Genomic DNA, 17,644 nt, shown 5'->3' on the forward strand with positions numbered 1-17,644 from the left:
CAAGTGCTGCACTGTCAACATCACAGGTGGGCACCTTGAAGTGTGTGTGTGCGTGTTTGAGGGGGCCATGTGCTCTTGTACTGAGCTTCTGCCCAATATATAAACAAGGGATGGTGACCACATCTGTGGAGTGGCTTGCAAACACTATCATCTTCGTTTCCTGTGAGTAAATAACAGCCATGTATTGAGTTCTTACTGGGTGGCGCAAACAGTTAAGCACTCGATTACTAGCAGAAAGATTGGTGGTTCTAACCCATCTAGAAGCAACTTGGAAGACAGGTCTGGCAGTGGGCTTCAAAAGGTCACAGCCTTGAGAACTCTGTGGAGCAGTTCTACTCTGCACAGATGGGGTCACTGTGAGTTGGAATCAACTCCAAGGCACCAACAACAACTATGTGCTAGTCACTGTGCAAACATTATTTTTTAATCCTGTCCAAACCCCTTTGTGGTAGGTATTACTCTGATTTCATAGGTGAGGCAGAAAGGTTGAGTAACTTGCCCAGGAATGTGATGGAGAAAGTATTTTATAGCTTAAGCAGCCAGTAGGTGGCAGAGGTGGGATTTGACCAGTAGCTTGACAGATTCACAAGCGAATGCCCTTAAGGTATGTAATACTTCCCTCCTTTTGGGATGCTGACTGGTTCACACTGGTCTAAACTCCTGATCTTGGCTAGCTTCTATAATAATCAATATTCTGATTTTATTGTTGCTTTGATATCATGCAAGTCAATGTAGCATAATGTAACCTATGCCCTAAAATAAATATTTATTCCCAACTCCACCAGCTCATTTGGTGGAAAGAACAAGACCACATATAAATCTGTAGGCTACATTACAGACCCTTCCGCAAAAAAAAAAAAAAAAAGAACTGTGTCATGTTTTTTATTTAATGAGCATTGAGGATAGTCAGAAATTCTTTTTTTTTCCCTCTTCAACCTGGTAATCCTTGTAACATCATCCATAGCTTGAGTTTGAAAGATCTTCTCATTGCACATTTGATATAGGCACCTACAGGTTGCATTTGGTCACTTCTTCCAGGTGTCTCAGAAGGAGCCAGCTCATCTCTTTGAGCTGTTTTTTTTTTTCTCTCTTATAACAATAACACTGAAAGGAGTTGCTAGTTTGATATTTACAGTCAACGGGGAAGTAGAGAGTAGAAGAGAAAGAGGGAAGGAAGAGGTGAAGAACTTATAACTTCTTGAGATATGAGTTAGCACTTTCCCTATTTAAAACAAATACACTGTATGTATCAGAGTGAGCTTGTGTACCAGTCTGTCAGGAGATATGTGTACCCCTCAAAATGGGTTATTTGGTGAGCATCTCTGTATACATAGCTCATGTTCTTACCTGATACAGTAAAGAATGGATGATGGGCATTTGGATGCAGAGAAGTTGATTAAATCTCCCAAGGCTTTGTGTATATGTTACATGGGTCTATGTTTATAAAGAATCCTGGGCCTGTAGGTTTGTGGGTTTTGGTTATCAGGTTGTAGGGTGTGGTAGTGTGGGATCATGATCAACTGTCATTAAAAGACATTTGTGATCTTATCCAGCTAGAAGACTGGCAGTTGTTCAGTTATAGGACTGATTATGTCAACTGTTTAAAGACCTTACCAAGCACCCAAAAATCAGCCAGTGAAAATCCTATGGATCACAACAGTCTGATCCACAACTGATCATGGGTATTGTGCAGGACGGGGCAGTGTTTCTTTCCATTGTGCATGGGGTTGCCATGAGTTGGAGGCCAACTCGATGGAGCTAGCAACAATGACAACAATCAAGTACCAGTTTCCTCTCATTTCTCATCTCTGCCATCTTCAGATTGCTTCCCCATGGTCTCAAGGTAGCTGCCAAAGGTTCAGGCATTGTACCCAGACAAGACAATGTAAGAGCCCGTCACTACGTGTCTCTTTTTATTGGGAAGGAGACATTTTCCAGAAGCCCCCTAGAGAGCTCTCTCATTTTTCATGGGCCAGAACTGGGTCACATGCCTACCCTAAGCCACGTGTCGGCAAGAGTCATGGGTTACCATTTAGTGCAGTGGCTCTCACGTTTGAATCAGCTGGGGAGCTTAAAAAACTATCAATTTATTGGTCCCAGCCCGGAGATACTGATGTATCGGGATGAAACCTGGGGATTCTAGTGTGCAGCCAGAGTTGAAAACCACTTGTGTAGATCACCAGTTTTCAGAGTTCATCTAAAGAACACCAGCCCTGAGTGAGATGCTTTAAGACCTGATTCCCTGGCCAGAGAAGTCTGGGGATGAGACACACTTTTCCTCTCATGCTAATCTCCAAAAAAAACTAAGCCAAACCCATTGCCATCAAAGTTGAGTCCAACTCACTGTGACCCTCTAGAACAGAGTGGAAGTGCCCCACAGGGTTTCCAAGGTTATAAATCTTTTTGTGTGTATGTATGTGTGTGTGTGCTTTAGATAAAGGTTTACAGAGCAAACTAGTTTCTCATTAATTAATACACATATTGTTTTGTGGTGTTGGGTGCCATCCCCGTGACATGTCAACACTCTCCCCTTCTCAACCCTGGGGACCTCAAGGCTGTAAATCTTTACAGAAGCAGACCGACACATTTTTCTCCTGCGGAACGTCAAGTGGGTTTGAACTGCCAATCTTTTTGGTTAGCAGCCAAGCACTTAACCACGACACCATCAGGACTCCCCATACTCATCCCAGGAGGGAGTGTTTAAAGTTCTGACAGTTCTCATGCTAAAGAATTCCTGTAGCCTCATTTAACTTGATGTTTCTCATGTTATCTTGATTCAGATACCTTTTGGTATGTGACACTTATTAGCACCTCTCAGACACAGTTTGAGAAACCCTGAATCAGAGTCTTTCAAAGGTAACTCCTGACCAACCAAGAAGGGGAAATAATTAGTTTGTAGAGAAGATTTTTTTTACCACTAATTCTAGACAGTATTTGTTTTATTTCTAGGAGGAAATACATTTGACTCTTACAGAAATACAGACTCTCACAGTCATTGCAATTTTATATATGTGTGCATGTTTTGTGTTGATATATTTATTTATTACATGATGGGCTTGGTAACTCTTCTGTGGACACAGAAAAACATCGACCTGGAGAGATTATGGAGTTGGTGGTAAACGTAGGCCCCGGGCTCTGCGCATTCCGATGTAGATGACCGATGTGCTTAAACCTTAGGCGCAGCGTGTGCTGGTTGAGGGGGCCCAGCTTCTGTCAGCTCCCCAGACTTCTCAGTGCTGCTTTGAGGCGCCTCTCTTTTACATCTAATGCCCAGGAAACTGAGTATTTTCATCAGCAGCAAATCAGCAATCTCTCCTTCCTCTGACAGCTGCAGGAGAGAAAGAACCATGCACCGTTTATAGAACCATCCTGTTTGGAGGCTTTTCATTCTGAGGGGAAACCATGGTTTAATGTCTGGTGTGGTCACAGCGTAAGTCACTTTATGTTTTAGAGTTGCTTTTATGTTGGGATTGACCTTCCTCTGGGAATCCCAAGAGTTGCAATTGAGTTGACTGTGACTCACGGAGATCCCATGTGTGTCAGAGTAGAACTGTACTCCATAGGGTTTTCAATTTTTCTGTAAGCAGGTTGCCAGGCCTTTCTTCCGAGGCACCTCTGAGTGGACTCAAACCCCCAACCTTTCATTTAGCAGCCCAGTGCACTGGCCATTTGTACCACCCAAGGATTTCTAAAGGGTATACATCCTCCTTTATCCCCAATGGATTTCCTCTTTCTCTCCACTGAAGATGCCATGGTTTCCTGGCAGCATTTTAAATTTCCAAGTTAGAACTGAGAAAGCCTCAGCTGTTACTGAACATGAACTTAAGCAGCACTTGCAGCATACAAACCTTTTTTTTTTTAAATTGTGGTAAAATATAGGTAACAAAATATTTGCTATTTCAACCATTTTTTACATGTGCAATGATTTTTTTTTAAATACCTGTGTCTGAATCACACTCCCAAAGATTCTGTTTTTGTTGGTCTCTGGTGTGGCAGGAGCAGCAGTAGTTGCCAAAAGCTCCCAAGTGATTCTAACATGCAATCGCTGAGAATCACTGTGTAGTGAACAGAGTTCTGCATTGGATAGGAGGCCCAGGTTCTAGTCTCAGCTCTGCTTTCACTTGCTTGTTGTCTTAAATTATTTCCTCCTCTGGGCCTCAGGCTTCCCTCCTATGAAATGAGGGCTTTGAGCTACACTGTCTATTTAAACCCACTTGTGTTGAAGTGAGGCAGTGGAGGTTCAGTGGTAGAATTCTCGCCTTCCATGGGGGAGACGTAGGCTCTTTTCCCGGCCAGTGCACCTCATGGGCAGTCACCACTTGTCTGTCAGTGTAGGCTTGCATCTTGCTGTGATGCTGAACAGGTATCAGCAGAGCTTCCAGACTAAGACGAACTAGGAAGAAAGGCTTGGCGATCTACTTCCAAAACCCCTCTGGACCGAAATAGTCCAATCCACAACCAATTATGGGGATGGCACAGGACTGAGCACCATTTCATTCCACTGGACGTGGAGTCACCATTGAGTCAAAGACCAACTGGATGGCAGCTAACGACAAGTGTTTAAATATCCAGAAAGCTCTGTTCAGGTGAGAGTGAAGGAATGCTCAGAGGAAGAGCTATCTCCCCTCCCACCCTCCACCCCTGCAAACCTCTGCCCCATTCCTGGGCACCACTAGAATGACTTCAGCCAGTTCAAGGTCTTTGACTATTGAAGAACAGGCCAAAGGGACTCACCTGATGATATTTTTGCTCCTCACTGAAGGCCACCAGGATAACAGAGATAAATAGATTCAATACCACGAATGTCATGAACACAATGCAGGACCCAACCAGGAAGGAGCCAAGCACTGGGCTATCGTCCAGAACCTGCCAGGAGGAAAGCCAGTCATCCCTTGGTGCCCCAGGGTCCTATCTGCCACCACCCCCACTAGGCAGCCTCAGAGGGGAAAACTGGTTCCTGGAGCTGGGCCGAGCCTGCAACCAGGAAGGTTCCCTTCTGCCCTTAGGGCTGAGAGTCCAGGTGGTTCTCTCAAGAGGGGAGCGAAAGGGCAGCACCCCCTTCTCCCCACTCTGCCAACTACAAAGTCAGGACACTGTGTCTGGCTAGGGCCAAGAACAGTTCCCTTCTGGGGACCCCCAGCATGGCCCTCCCCTGAGTAGCAAGTGGCTAGCTGTTCTTTGGTATTCAGAGGTCTGCTCCCCCCACCCCCGCCAGGGGGAGCCAGGCGCCCTAGCATGGGGCTGTCTGCGTGGGGGAAAGGGAAGGGTTTTATTTGTCCAAAGTTGCTCTGTGCTTGCCTATTCATTGAGTGGGGTGGTAGGGGTGCTTTTTCTAATTTTCATAAAGGCTTGACGTAGGTGGGTAAGGGCCATCTCACTCCCCCACCAGCCTATTACCTCCTGGTAGTTGAAGATTCCCAGCTGAAGGCTGATGATTGTTTCCACCGCGTCAAAGAGTGTTTTGTAGGAAACAAGTTTCCAACCAAATATTAAGTGTGACTGTCATGGAAAGAGTCCTTATCAATAAAGAAAGAAACTCTGAATCCTCTCCTCCCCAATAGCCTGTTGTCTGGCAGAAGAGTGGGTGGTCTGGGTTGTACATATCCTTGGCCTGGCCTAGCAAAAGCTGTCCATGCCTACAGGGTCATGCTAGTGGGTGTATGTGTACACTCAGCCTGGGTGGGGTGCGTGCAAGGCCACTGTATGCAAGTGTGCATGGGTGGAGCTGTGTGCATCAATATTGCACACGTGCACTTGTGTGTGCTTCTTGTGCACTTTGGGAATGCCTGCTGGACGACCTTGACCAGGACCGTTACTATTGTTCACATCCTGTCAAGGGGCCAGCTGCCCAGTCTGCATCTTCCAGCGTAGAGAGAGTGCGCAGGGCACATCTGGGCATAGGCACCCACCTCCCAAGCTGCTCCTGTATCCACCCAGATGGCTGCTCAAAGACTCACTAAGTGAAACTGGGCTCTTGTAGTCCCCCTCTTTGGTGTGGGGGAGGACAAGGACAAAAGGACCATGGGTGTCCTCTGCCTAGGTAGGTCTTCTCCCCACCACACACACAAAAAAAAAACAGTTTTGCTAAAATCCCCACAAAGGATTTCTCCAGGACTGTTGTACCAGAAAGGAGCCCTGGTGGTGCAGTGGTTAAGGCATTTGACTGCTAACTAACTGAAAAGCTGGCAGTTCAAACCCACCAGCTGCTTCACGGGAGAAAGATGTGGCAGCCTGCTTCCGCAAAGATTTACTACAGCCTTGGAAACCCTATGGGGCAGTTCTACTCTGTCCTATAGGGTCGCTATGAGTCAGAATTGATTCGATGACAGTGGATTTGGTTTTGGGTTTTTTGTTGTTGTTATTGTGCCAGAGGGAGGCCCGGCATTCGTGACCCTGAGTTGGCGACATCTCTGTGGCCCATGCACTGCAGATGAAGGACTGATCAATCCACATGAATCAGGACATGCGAGCAGGGATTTTCAACTAAAACACAGACTCCAGCTTTCCAGCTCTTTAGAAATCACCAGGTGTAAAGTATATACCCTCACCCCATCAATGCATCCCACCCCATTTCTGAGTGTGGAGAGGAAAATAGAGTAAGGTCAGGAGTGGAGGGGAGTCAGGGTTGAGGCGATAGCCTGAGATGCAGAGAGGATCATTAATAGGTGAGGGTTAGGGCTGAAAGTGGGAACCAAGAATAAGATGGGTTAGTGGATGGCATGGAGATCAGGGGAATGGTGGAAGGTGAGGGACTGGGTGGGGGCCCAGGTGACAATGGAGAAAGGGGCCAAGGGCAGGGAGTCGGCCAGTGTTGGAATGAATGGTCAGAGATGAGTGCAGATCAGGAATATGATGGGAATCAAGAGCTTGGTAGAGATCTGTTGAATGGAGATCAGTAAGGGCAGGGTGGGAAAGGGTGTTTGTTTCTCACATTACTTGATAATAAAGGGTTTGAAGCTTAAGGTTTGGGTTTTTTCCAGCCACAAAAGGAGTATGATTGTCAAAATACTTTGTGTCATGGGGCTGAGTTGAATGGCATTGGCCCTACTAAGATCAAGCCTCAAGCCTTATGGCATCAAGCATTGACCTGGCCTGTCCAGCTCAAGTACAAGGACTGCCCAATTCACCTCTGCCTCTCCAGGGACAGAAGGCATGCCCTGTGTATGTCAGGGATTAACCAGAGGGGTCACTTTGGCCCTGTGTCTCCTGAACAATTGGGATAGCAGAACTGGCTCATCTAGGCAGGACCTGGATGCAGACAAGAGTCTTCCACTGGGGGAAGTTGGCCCTTCCAGCCCTGGAGCCCATGCCTCTTCACTCTTCCCTGAGGTCCCAGCCATTGCCATTTAGGGTGGCTTGTTCATGAGCTCCTAGCTAAAAGCCCCCATACTCAGAAGATCCACTACCTCCCTCAGGTTCCCAAGGCCTCCCATGCCCAAACCCTCTACTCGACACCACTGAGGAAACTTGACTTCCATGGAGACCAGCCCTGAAGTTTTCCCCAAAGAGAAAGAGCCTCTCACCGTGATGGAATAAGCCAGGAGCATGATAAGGATGACGATGATAAAGCCTGAGATGTCCCCCCCGGGCGCGGCACAAGGCCGATGCAATCATGTTCATTTTGGGATTCAGCCTGAGCAGATGCCATAGCTTCAATGTGGACAGGAGTACCAAGAAGGCAATGATGTAGCCAAGGGCAGCGTCAGCTGCTGCCGTTTCACTAAAACTGATCCCCCTGTGAGACCAAATAAGACCAAACTTATCTCAGTTTTCTATCAATAGTGGCAGATTTCTTTTATGTTTTCTGACACAGTGTGAAAAAGGAAGAACTCTCTTGCTATAAAATTGTTTTATAATCCATCTAAATAATAAACATGTCTGTGAATGTCAAGAATCAAACATGTTTTAAATCATTGCAAGGAGTCAAAGCATGGCTAGTGTAGGGGATAGTGATGGTTCAAAAATTGTACTTACTATCAATGATCTTAGTGCCGTATGACCTTAAAATTCACCATAGTTTCCTTCCTAGAGCTCAGGCTCTGTTCTCAACACACTTTTTCTGTAAGGGCCGGACAATAAATATTTTTGGCTTTGTGGACCAAAGGGTCTTTGTCACAACTCAATTCCACCTTTGTAGCAGGAAAACAGCCATAGACAATATGTAAGTAAATAGGTGGGGCTGTGTTCCAATAAAACTTTATTTACAAAAAGAGGTGGGAGCCTGGATTCGGTTCCAGGCTATATTTTGCTAGGACTCCCCTCCCCACCCCCACAAGGAGACTAAAGCTTTTAGCTTTTGAAATTATTTCTATATAGGTTTATAATCAGCTTGAATAAAGATAAAGAGTAAAGTTTTTGTCATATAGTTGGTGTAGCAACATGGGTGTAGCACAAACGAGGGCTCAATACTGGTTCGTTGAATGAATGACACAGTGTAGACTGGGGATAGGAGTGTAAAGTTCAAATTCTAGGCCCTGTATTTCCTTGCTGTGTGACCTTGTATAAGCAACATATCTGAGGCTCAATTTCCTCTTATGTAAAAGAGAGATAATGATAATACCATCTCCTAGTCAGTTCACAGGAACCCTGGTGGTGAAGTGGTTAAGTGCTATGGCTGCTAACCAAGAGGTCAGCAGTTTGAATCCACCAGGTGCTCCTTGGAAGCTTTATGGGGCAATTATACTCTGTCCTATAGGGTTGCTATGAGTCGGAATCAACAGCAATGGGTTTGTTTGTTTGTTTTTTTATTTTGGGGTTTTTTTTTTTAGTCACTTGGCATTTCTTAAGCTAAAGAACTGAAGAAAAAATTCAAGCCTCAGGTTGTAATAGCGAAGGATTCCATGGGCAAAATACTGAATGATGCAGGAAGCATCAAAAGAAGATGGAAGATATACAGAGTCACTGCACCAAAAAAACTGGTCAACGTTCAATCACTTCAGGAGGTAGCATATGATCAAGAACTGATGGTACTGAAGGAAGAAGTCCAAGCTACATGGAAGGCATTGGTGAAAAACAAGGCTCCAGGGATTAAAGGAATACCAGTTAAGATGTTTCAACAAACGGATCCAGTGCTGGAAGTACTCACTCATCTATGCCAAGAAATTTGGAAGACAGCTACTGGCCAACTAACTGGAAAAGATCCATATTTATGCCTATTCCAGAGAAAGATGATCCAACAGAACGTGGAAATTATCGAAAAATATCATTAATATCTCACACAAGTAAAATTTTGCTGAAGATCTTTCAAAAGTGGTTGAAGCAGTATATCAACAGGGAACTGCCAGAAATTCAAGCTGGATTCAGTAGAGGATGTGGAACCAGGGATATCATTGCTGATGTCAGATGGATCCTGGCTGAAAGCAAAGAATACCAGAAAGATGTTTACCTGTGTTTTAATGACTATGCAAAGGCGTTCGACTGTGTAGATCATAACAAATTATGGGTAACATTGCAAAGAATGGGAATTGCAGAACACTTAATTGTGTTCATGAAGAACCTGTACATAGATCAATAGGCAGTCATTTGAACAGAACAAGAGGATACTGCATGGTTTAAAGTCAGGAAATGTGTGCATCAGGGCCGTATCCTTTCATCATACTCATTCAATCTGTATGCTGAGCAAATAATCTGAGAAGCTGGACTATATGAAGAAGAAGGGGGCATTAGCTGGCTACTACCAATGACCGCCCTGACAGAGAACACAACAGACAGTCCCTGACGGAGCAGGAGAAGAGTGGGATGCAGCACTCAAATTCTAGTAAAAAGACCAGACTTAATGGTCTGACTGAGTCTGGAGGGACTCCAGAAGACATGGCCCCTGGACTCTCTGTTAGCCCAAAACTAAAACCATTCCCGAAGCCAACTCTTCAGACAAAGATTAGACTGGACTATAAGACATTAAATGATACTTGTGAAGAGTGTGCTTCTTAGCTCAAGTAGATACATGAGACTAAATGGGCAGCTCCTTCCCGGAGGCAAGGTGAGAAAGCAGAAAGGGATAGGAGCTAGCTGAATGGACGCGGGAAATACAGGGTAGAAAGGAGGAGTGTGCTGCCACATTACAGGAAGAGCAACTAGGGTCACGTAACAATGTAGGTATACACTGTATACATTTTTGTATGAGAAACTAACTTGAACTGTAACTTTCACTTAAAGCACAACAAAAAGAAGAAGAATGGGCATCAGGATTGGAGGAAAACTCATTAACAACCTGTATTATGCAGATGACACAACCTTGCTTGCTGAAAATGAAGAGGACTTAAGCACTTACTGATGAAGATCAAAGACTACAGCCTACAATATGGATTACACCTCAACATAAACCAAAAATCCTCACCACTGGACCAATAAACAATCTCATGATTAATGGAGAGAAAAACTGAAGTCGTCAAGGATTTCATTTTACTTGGATCCAAATCAACGCCCATGGAAGCAGCAGTCAGGAAATAAAAAAACCCATTGCACTAAGAAAACCTGCTGCAAAAGACCTCTTAAAAGTTAAAAAGCAAAGATGTCACTTTAAAGACTAAGGTCCACCTGACTGAAGCCATGGTGTTTTTAATCCCTTCATATGCCTGTGAAAGCTGGATGATGAGTAAGGAAGACCAAAGAAGAATTGATGCCTTTGAATTGTGGTGTTGGCGAAGAGTATTGAATATATCATGGACTGCCAAAAGAACAAACAGATCTGTCTCAGAAGAAGTACAACCAGAATGTTCCTTAGAAGCGAGGATGGCGAGATTATGTCTCACATACTTTGGACATGTTATCAGGAGGGATCAGTCACTAGAGAAGGACATCATGCTTGGTAAAGCAGAGAGTCAGTGAAAAAGAGGAAGACTCTCGATGAGATGGACTGATACAGTGGCTGCGGTAATGGGCTCAAGCATAGCAATGATTGTGAGGATGATGCAGGACTGGGCAGTGTTTCGTCCTGTTGTACAGAGGGTTGCTATGAGTTGGAACTGACTCGATGGCACCTAACAACAACAACAACGAGTCAGAATTGACTTGATGGCAACAGGTTTGGTTTTTTTGGTTTAGACCGCTGGGGAAGATTAAAGCAGATGAAATAATGCTTTTTTAAAGTGATACTATTATGACAGTGTATGGCATCTGTAAATAAATAAATGTTGGCTTTGTCTATAAAAAGGAGTCTTGGTGGCACAGTGGTTAAAGCGCTTGGCTGCTAAACAGAAGGTCAGTGGTTCGAACCCACGAGCTGTTCCGCAGGAGAAAGATGTGGCAGTCTGCTTCCGTAAAGATTTAAAGCCTTGGAAACCCTATGGGGCAGTTCTACTCTGTCCTATAGGGTTGCTATGAGTCAGAATTGACTCAACGGCAATTGAGTTTTTTTTTTTTTAATCTATAAAATGAATGAGTCAAAAAAGACAAAGATTCAGAGTAAAGAGCCACACAAGCCTAGGTCTAAATTACTTCTTGTCACTTTTTAGCTGTGTGGCATTGAGTAAGTTACATTACCTCTCTGAGCTTCAATTTCTTTACTTATAAAATGAGGTAATAATACTACCTACCTCTGTTGGTTCTTGTGAGGATTTCATGAATTAGTGCATCCTGCTTGGCACATGGTGGACAACTGGTAATTGGTAGCAGAGGTGGGTTTGCTAGGGTGCTAATATTGGCAAAGGCTCTCCCTAAGGGGCTGGGAGAGAACCTATCAGGGTGCCATATATTAGTACATTTTGATAAGATTTGCAAAAGTAAGATATTTTTATATTTTGTCTGAAAGAGTCCTTTCCAATCGGGTAAGTTTCAGGCCTCAAAGCTGAATTTAAGTGGCAGCTATAGGTATTTTTACTAAGAGTCACCCTTGGTCCTCTGAGGATCAAGAGATTTCTAAAGCCACCCTCTGGCCTCTGGGCCTAAGACAGAGCTAGAGGAAGGAGGATGAGTGGTGGGGGCTTGGGGCTGAGGCAGTGGCACTTACTCCTCCCTGTGGCCCCGGTAGTGCTGGATGTCACGCTCCGCCAGGACAGCCCTCTTTACAAACACCGCCAGGGCACTCCAGCTGACCAGGATGATGGCCAGCTCCAGAAGATTCCACTTGCTGCAGAAATAGCACCATTTCTGCTTCCTCATGAGCTTGCCCTAGGAAGGGAGCAGGAGGTCCTGCCAAAGGTTGTGGCCAGAACCCCTCCTAGCTCCCCCACCCCCACACATATAATTGCTCCCTATATTGTCCAGGGTGACCTACCAGCAGGAGGTTACAGGATCTTGGGGAGCCTTCCCACAGCCCTGGACCAGAGCCCCTGGTCCTCTCCCCAAACTGCACACACCCCATCTGCTTCCATCTGCAGCATTTGAGGGCATCACGAGTCAAAAACAATTACCCTGTGCATGTCTCAGCCCGCCTTTCCCTTTCTTTTCCCTTCTTTGTGTTGGTTCTAATGTTGGTTGCATTTCCCTCCTACCTACCTACTCTTAAAGAAGGCCTTGTGCTGGCTGGTAAGAGGTTAAATTTGCCTCCATAACAAGGGGATAGAGAGGGAACAGATTTTAAAATCTGTTTAAGTAGCATTTTGAGAGAGATTTAAGGATTTTAGACACTTTCTGAAGCTGCTGCAGAAAGCCTAAGGTAAACTGAGAGGAGAGGAAAGAGGTGTGGAGGTGGCTGGTAAGCAGGCCTCCTTTGATGTTCTTAGAGAGGTCCAAGTAAAGGACTGGAATTGCTTTCTGAGAACTCTTAGTTGTTGGGCATGAATTGGCAGTGCCCAGAGACCAGGTGGGCCCTGGCTTTATGGACTGATATTGTGACATAGGTGTTGAGTATAAAGGTCTGAGGTGAGACTCTCTGGGTTCAAATCCTGACCTTGGATAAAACTACTTAGTATCTCTGGACTTTAGTGTCCTATTCTGTGACATGGAGCCAACAGGGTCTTTCAGCTGGTGGTGTTAAAGGGGTAAATCCAAGTCAGTTTCTTAGTATAATACTTTCTGCTTACTAAGCACTCAAAGTAGCAACATGACTCTAAAGAGGTAGTTGGAGCAGAGACTGGAGGGCCAAGATCTCCATCTGGATTTGCATTTTTCTGGGGTGAGGGGGGTGTCCCTATAATCAGGCTCAGATGAGTTCCCAGCATCAGCAAACCTTCCTCATTGTCAACATCTGCACATTCATTGTGCAACCCATCAGTAGAGGTGACAAATGAGATTTTTCCTATTCCACAAGTAAGAACAAAAGATGCCAAGAACCCCTACAATCTAAGTTCAGAGAAGCTCCAGTTTTGGAGGCAGCAGCTTCCTCCCAGGGCTCTTTGGAAGGTCTCTGTTTAGAAGGAATAGACCACTGCTCCTCCTCCTTCCCCACTCAGGAAGGACCATCCCTGAGTTCTTAATTCCTAGGTGATGCTGATGTTGGGTCTCCCCATGCCCAAGGCTATGAACAGTCAGCTGGATCAGCCACCAAGACCCAGTGGGACCTCAAGGTTAATAAGGCAAACACAAGAAGGAGTCTTTCCTTCTCCCAAGGAAGAGGACAGGAGTGGGAGAGGGAACAGGATGGGAGAGGGAACAGGGCACACGTCCACCTCCACCTGGGCCCATGGAGTTACAAATCCACCCTTACCTGCACCACCATGTAGTAGAGGAGGAAGAGGAAGTAGAGGACCTCTGCTGCCACCACAAAGGGGTGCCAGCCATTGGTGAAGGGGTACAGGCGGAAGCTCTGCAGGTCCGCATGTGCAAAAAAAGTTCCTAGGAAGCAAAACACGTTCGGCTTACCCTGTCATCCTCCCACTTAGAGCCACCACTTTTGACTGTAAAGCCATCAGGTCATCTAATTCAAGCTCAAACCCTTTTAGTACAACTGGCCAGGGAAGAAGAGAACATGAAGGCCCTACAGACCCAAAGACCCAAGGAATTGGATATGGACGTATGCAGACACCAAAGGCAGTGGAGATATAAGAAGGGACACAGAAGCTACAATGGCAGATCTGCCTGTGGTGTTGGTCTGCCATTTGTGTCTCCAGCCAAAGCACAGCCACCCACTTAGCACCAGTCCACTTCAAGTAAAAAAAAAAAAAAAAAAAAAAATTTTTTTTTTTTTTTTTAAACCATTTTGCCTAAGGGCGGTTCACCAAAGATCAATTCATCTAAGGACCAACTGCCAGATTCAACTTCCTTTTGAATTGTTTTTCATCTATTTGGCTCTTTTCTTTTTCATACCCTTTTTTGTTTTGTTTTTGTTTCTGGCATTGCAATGATTTTCTCTTTGCAGTGATGTTTTAAACCAATTTGGCTAATAAGGCCAATGTCTGTGAAGACAAAACCAACCCCAAGGATGGCAGAATGGAGAGAAAGAAACATTCTAAGTCTTTGACGACATCAGAGAGCTGCTGAATCCACCAGGCCTGAAACCTACACCATAGTTTTTATTTGTAGAAATATGTAATAGGATGTGGCTTTGGACCAGTGACTTAAGAGATCCATAAAAAGCCAAAGAGATGGCAAAAAGAAATAGAACAAAAGAGATACAAATAAACCTCCAAAAAGGATTTAACAGAAACTTTTGACAGAGCGGAATGGTAATGGAAGTTGAAGGCCTTTTACTTTTCCCCTTACACAGTTCTGAAATAAAAACAAACAAAAAAACAAAACAAAAACATGTACTACTTTTATAATAAAAAATGTAATTAAAAAATTTTTAAATGCTTAGTGTTTAGAGATGAAGTTGATTTATAGGCAAATTGATCATGAGCCAAACAGGCATTGGTGGTTTTTATAGATTATGATTAGCATTTTAAAAAGGGCGGGTTGGGGAGAAAGAGAATAATACAGAAAATATCAGTGTATCACACGTAGTTAAGATAAATATTATTTTTGAAACTTTTGTTTCAATGGTATGTGTGTGTTTGTCCGTGTGGGGTGGAGGGTTGAGTTATGATATAAAACATACTTGTACTGTGAATTGAGGTAAAAGTAGTAAAATGTTGTTTTAGGCCAAGTGATCTGTTACCAGGTCACCCTCCTTCCTACCCCCTCACTGCCAGCCTCCACTCCTCAGCCCCCAATCCCAACAGAGAGAGAACCTCAGGAATAGGAGATGAATAAGCTGCCTTGAGACCCCAGCTTGGTTCCCTCCAGGTATTCTGGAAGACAAGGCTAGAGAGAAAGAGGGGAGCAGCTGGGAGTAAGGTTGGAACAACTCTAATGGCCTGCCTTTGGTCCCCAGGGCTGCAGGGAAAGCCAAGACCCACTCCCAAGCTTCCCAAACAACTATTTGCCACGGAGCTCTGGCCTTGGGACTGCCAGGCCCAGCTACGTCAGGAAATCCTAGCCCAGAGGGGAGGGGTATCTGTGTTCTGGAACTCTTCATATGGATTCACAAACAAGGCTGCCCACCCAGGGCGTTGGTCTCCAGGGTCAAAGTGACGATGCAGAACAGGTTGACATTGGCATTGTAGACAGTGAACTCCACAAACAGAGCTCTGGTCAGGGTGTCCAGCCAGGTGTTGTCGAAGAGATACTGGAGTATTCTGCAGAAAGAGGGATGTTTAGGGGTATCTCCATCCCACAGTGGCTCCCTGCTGGCTTCCCATCTAAACTTTTCCCTCAGCCTCTAGTCTACACCCTGGGCCACAGGGCCTTGGGGCTGCTCCTGGTAGTGTTACAATTTACAAGCCCAAGGTGCACTATCTTGGCACCCATGGACTCCTGGCCATGAGAGCAGAGATTGTGAAAGTGTCGTCCTGGAGCAGCACCATTGGCATCAAATGGAAGCTTTTAGAAATGCACACCTACTGAGTCAAAAAGTCTTGGGGTGGTGCCTGGGGATCTCTTGTTTTTTTTTTTAAACAAAATTTAATAATTATCTTCACACAAACTAGAAGGGGTGCGGTCAAACATGTATGAAAAGGAGAGTCAAATAACATACCACTATAATTAGATTTTTTAAATTGAGATATAATTCACACACCATAAAATTAATCATTTTAAAGTGTGTAATTTACTGGTTTTTAGTATAATCACAAGATTGTGTAACCATCACTACTATTTTATCCCAGAACATTTTTTATCACCCCCAGAAAGAAACCCCATACTCATTAGTGGTTACTCCGTTTTCCCCTTTAAGGCCCTGGCAACCATTAATCTACTTTCTATCTCTATGAATTTGCCTACTCTGGACATTTCATATAAGTGGAATCACCCAATATATGATCTTTTGGTCTGGCTCCTTTCGCTTAGCATAATGTTTTCAAGATTCATCCACACTGTAACATGTGTAAGTATTTCATTCCTTTTTATGGCCTAGTTGATAAGAGCTACAGCTGCTAACCAAAAGCTGGGCAATTCAAATCCACCCGATACTCCTTGGAAACCATATGGGGCTGTTCTACTCTGTCCTATAGGGTTGCTATGAGTCAGAATCCACTTGACGGCAAAGGGTTTGTTTTTGTTTGTTTGTTTGTTTTTTAATGTTCCATTAAGGAGCCCTGGTGGCACAGAGTTAAGTGCTTGGCTGCTAACCCAAAGGTTGGCCGTTCACACCCACTAGCCACTCTGTGGGAGGAAGATGTGGCAGTCTGCTTCTGTAAAGATTACAGCCTTGGAAACCCTATGGGGCAGTTCTACTCTGTCCTACAGGGTCATGCTATAAGTCAAAATTGACTCAAAGGCAATGTTCTTTTTTTTTTTTCTAATGTTCCATTGTATGGGTATACTACATTTTATTTATCCACCCATAAGTTGATGGGCATTTGGGTTGTCCCCACTTTTTGGCTTTTCTGGATAATGCTGCCATGAACATTTGTGAACAAGTTTTTGTGTGGACGTATATGTTTTCACTTTTCTTGGGTATATACTAGGAGTGGGATTTCTGTGTCATACAGTGGACTATTACTTTGAGTAATGATGAGCTTGTTTGAAAATATGCCCTCTCCCCAGTGGGTCTGCATCTTGCCTGGTACACAGACGCAGAGAGAGTACTTTCAGTCCCTCCAAGTGACAGGAAAAACACTTCTTATCCTGAAGTAATATTTTTAGGCCATTCCTGGCCTGTTGTTAACCCCAGGGGGCCCCTGTCAGTTGCTCTTCTTTAAGGTTTATTACCTATGTCCATAGGCAGGGTGGGCGGCCCCATCACTACAAACAACTTCTGTGTAATAATAATACAGTGGAGGAAATAGATTCCAAGGGGTTCACAACTGGCAAGTGTTTATATAATTAAAAAGAGCAGTGCCAGTGTTTAAAATATAGAGCTCTCTGACACTAGATCCTGTTGGGAGAGTGAGTCCAGCATGGGCCCCAAATGTCCATGCATATTCTTGCTGGATATGCCAAGAATGCAAGGCCCTGGGTGCTCTTTAGCCAGGCCATTTCTCAGGGCTGCTTTTGTAGTGAGTAACCTTGAGGGATGCTGGAACAAAGAGCAGGCTTGCTTCCACTTAACTATAAAAGGAGTGACCCCCCCTCCAAGCTCAGTGTTCCCCTCCTGTAATGCAAACCACTGCACAATACAGGCCTTTATCATTGGCCCTTTGTGGCGAACTGATGAAAACTAATTTGAAGCTCTGGCTACTGCTTTTGCTGTGAGTAATAGTCCTTTGTCTCTGACCCAGGAGTCTGGTGTCTTCTAATCCATTAAATGGTAACATGATAGCTTGTTAGCTTGCAAGAAGGGTAAAAT

At 44.6% G+C, this 17,644-nt stretch overlaps 1 protein-coding gene across 1 annotated transcript in view; it reads right to left on the minus strand.

The window, feature by feature from the left end:
* Positions 1–17,644, minus strand: part of PKD1L2 (polycystin 1 like 2) — a 98,030-nt gene that overhangs the window by 1,003 nt on the left and 79,383 nt on the right. The window contains 8 exon segments of the mRNA XM_049863770.1: positions 3,173–3,328; positions 4,735–4,866; positions 5,398–5,499; positions 7,524–7,586; positions 7,588–7,735; positions 11,948–12,108; positions 13,586–13,713; positions 15,361–15,494. Of these exon segments, the coding sequence (XP_049719727.1) occupies positions 3,173–3,328; positions 4,735–4,866; positions 5,398–5,499; positions 7,524–7,586; positions 7,588–7,735; positions 11,948–12,108; positions 13,586–13,713; positions 15,361–15,494 (1,024 nt within the window).

The sequence above is a fragment of the Elephas maximus genome, chromosome 21, assembly GCF_024166365.1.
Source record: "Elephas maximus indicus isolate mEleMax1 chromosome 21, mEleMax1 primary haplotype, whole genome shotgun sequence".
NCBI lineage: Eukaryota > Metazoa > Chordata > Mammalia > Proboscidea > Elephantidae > Elephas > Elephas maximus.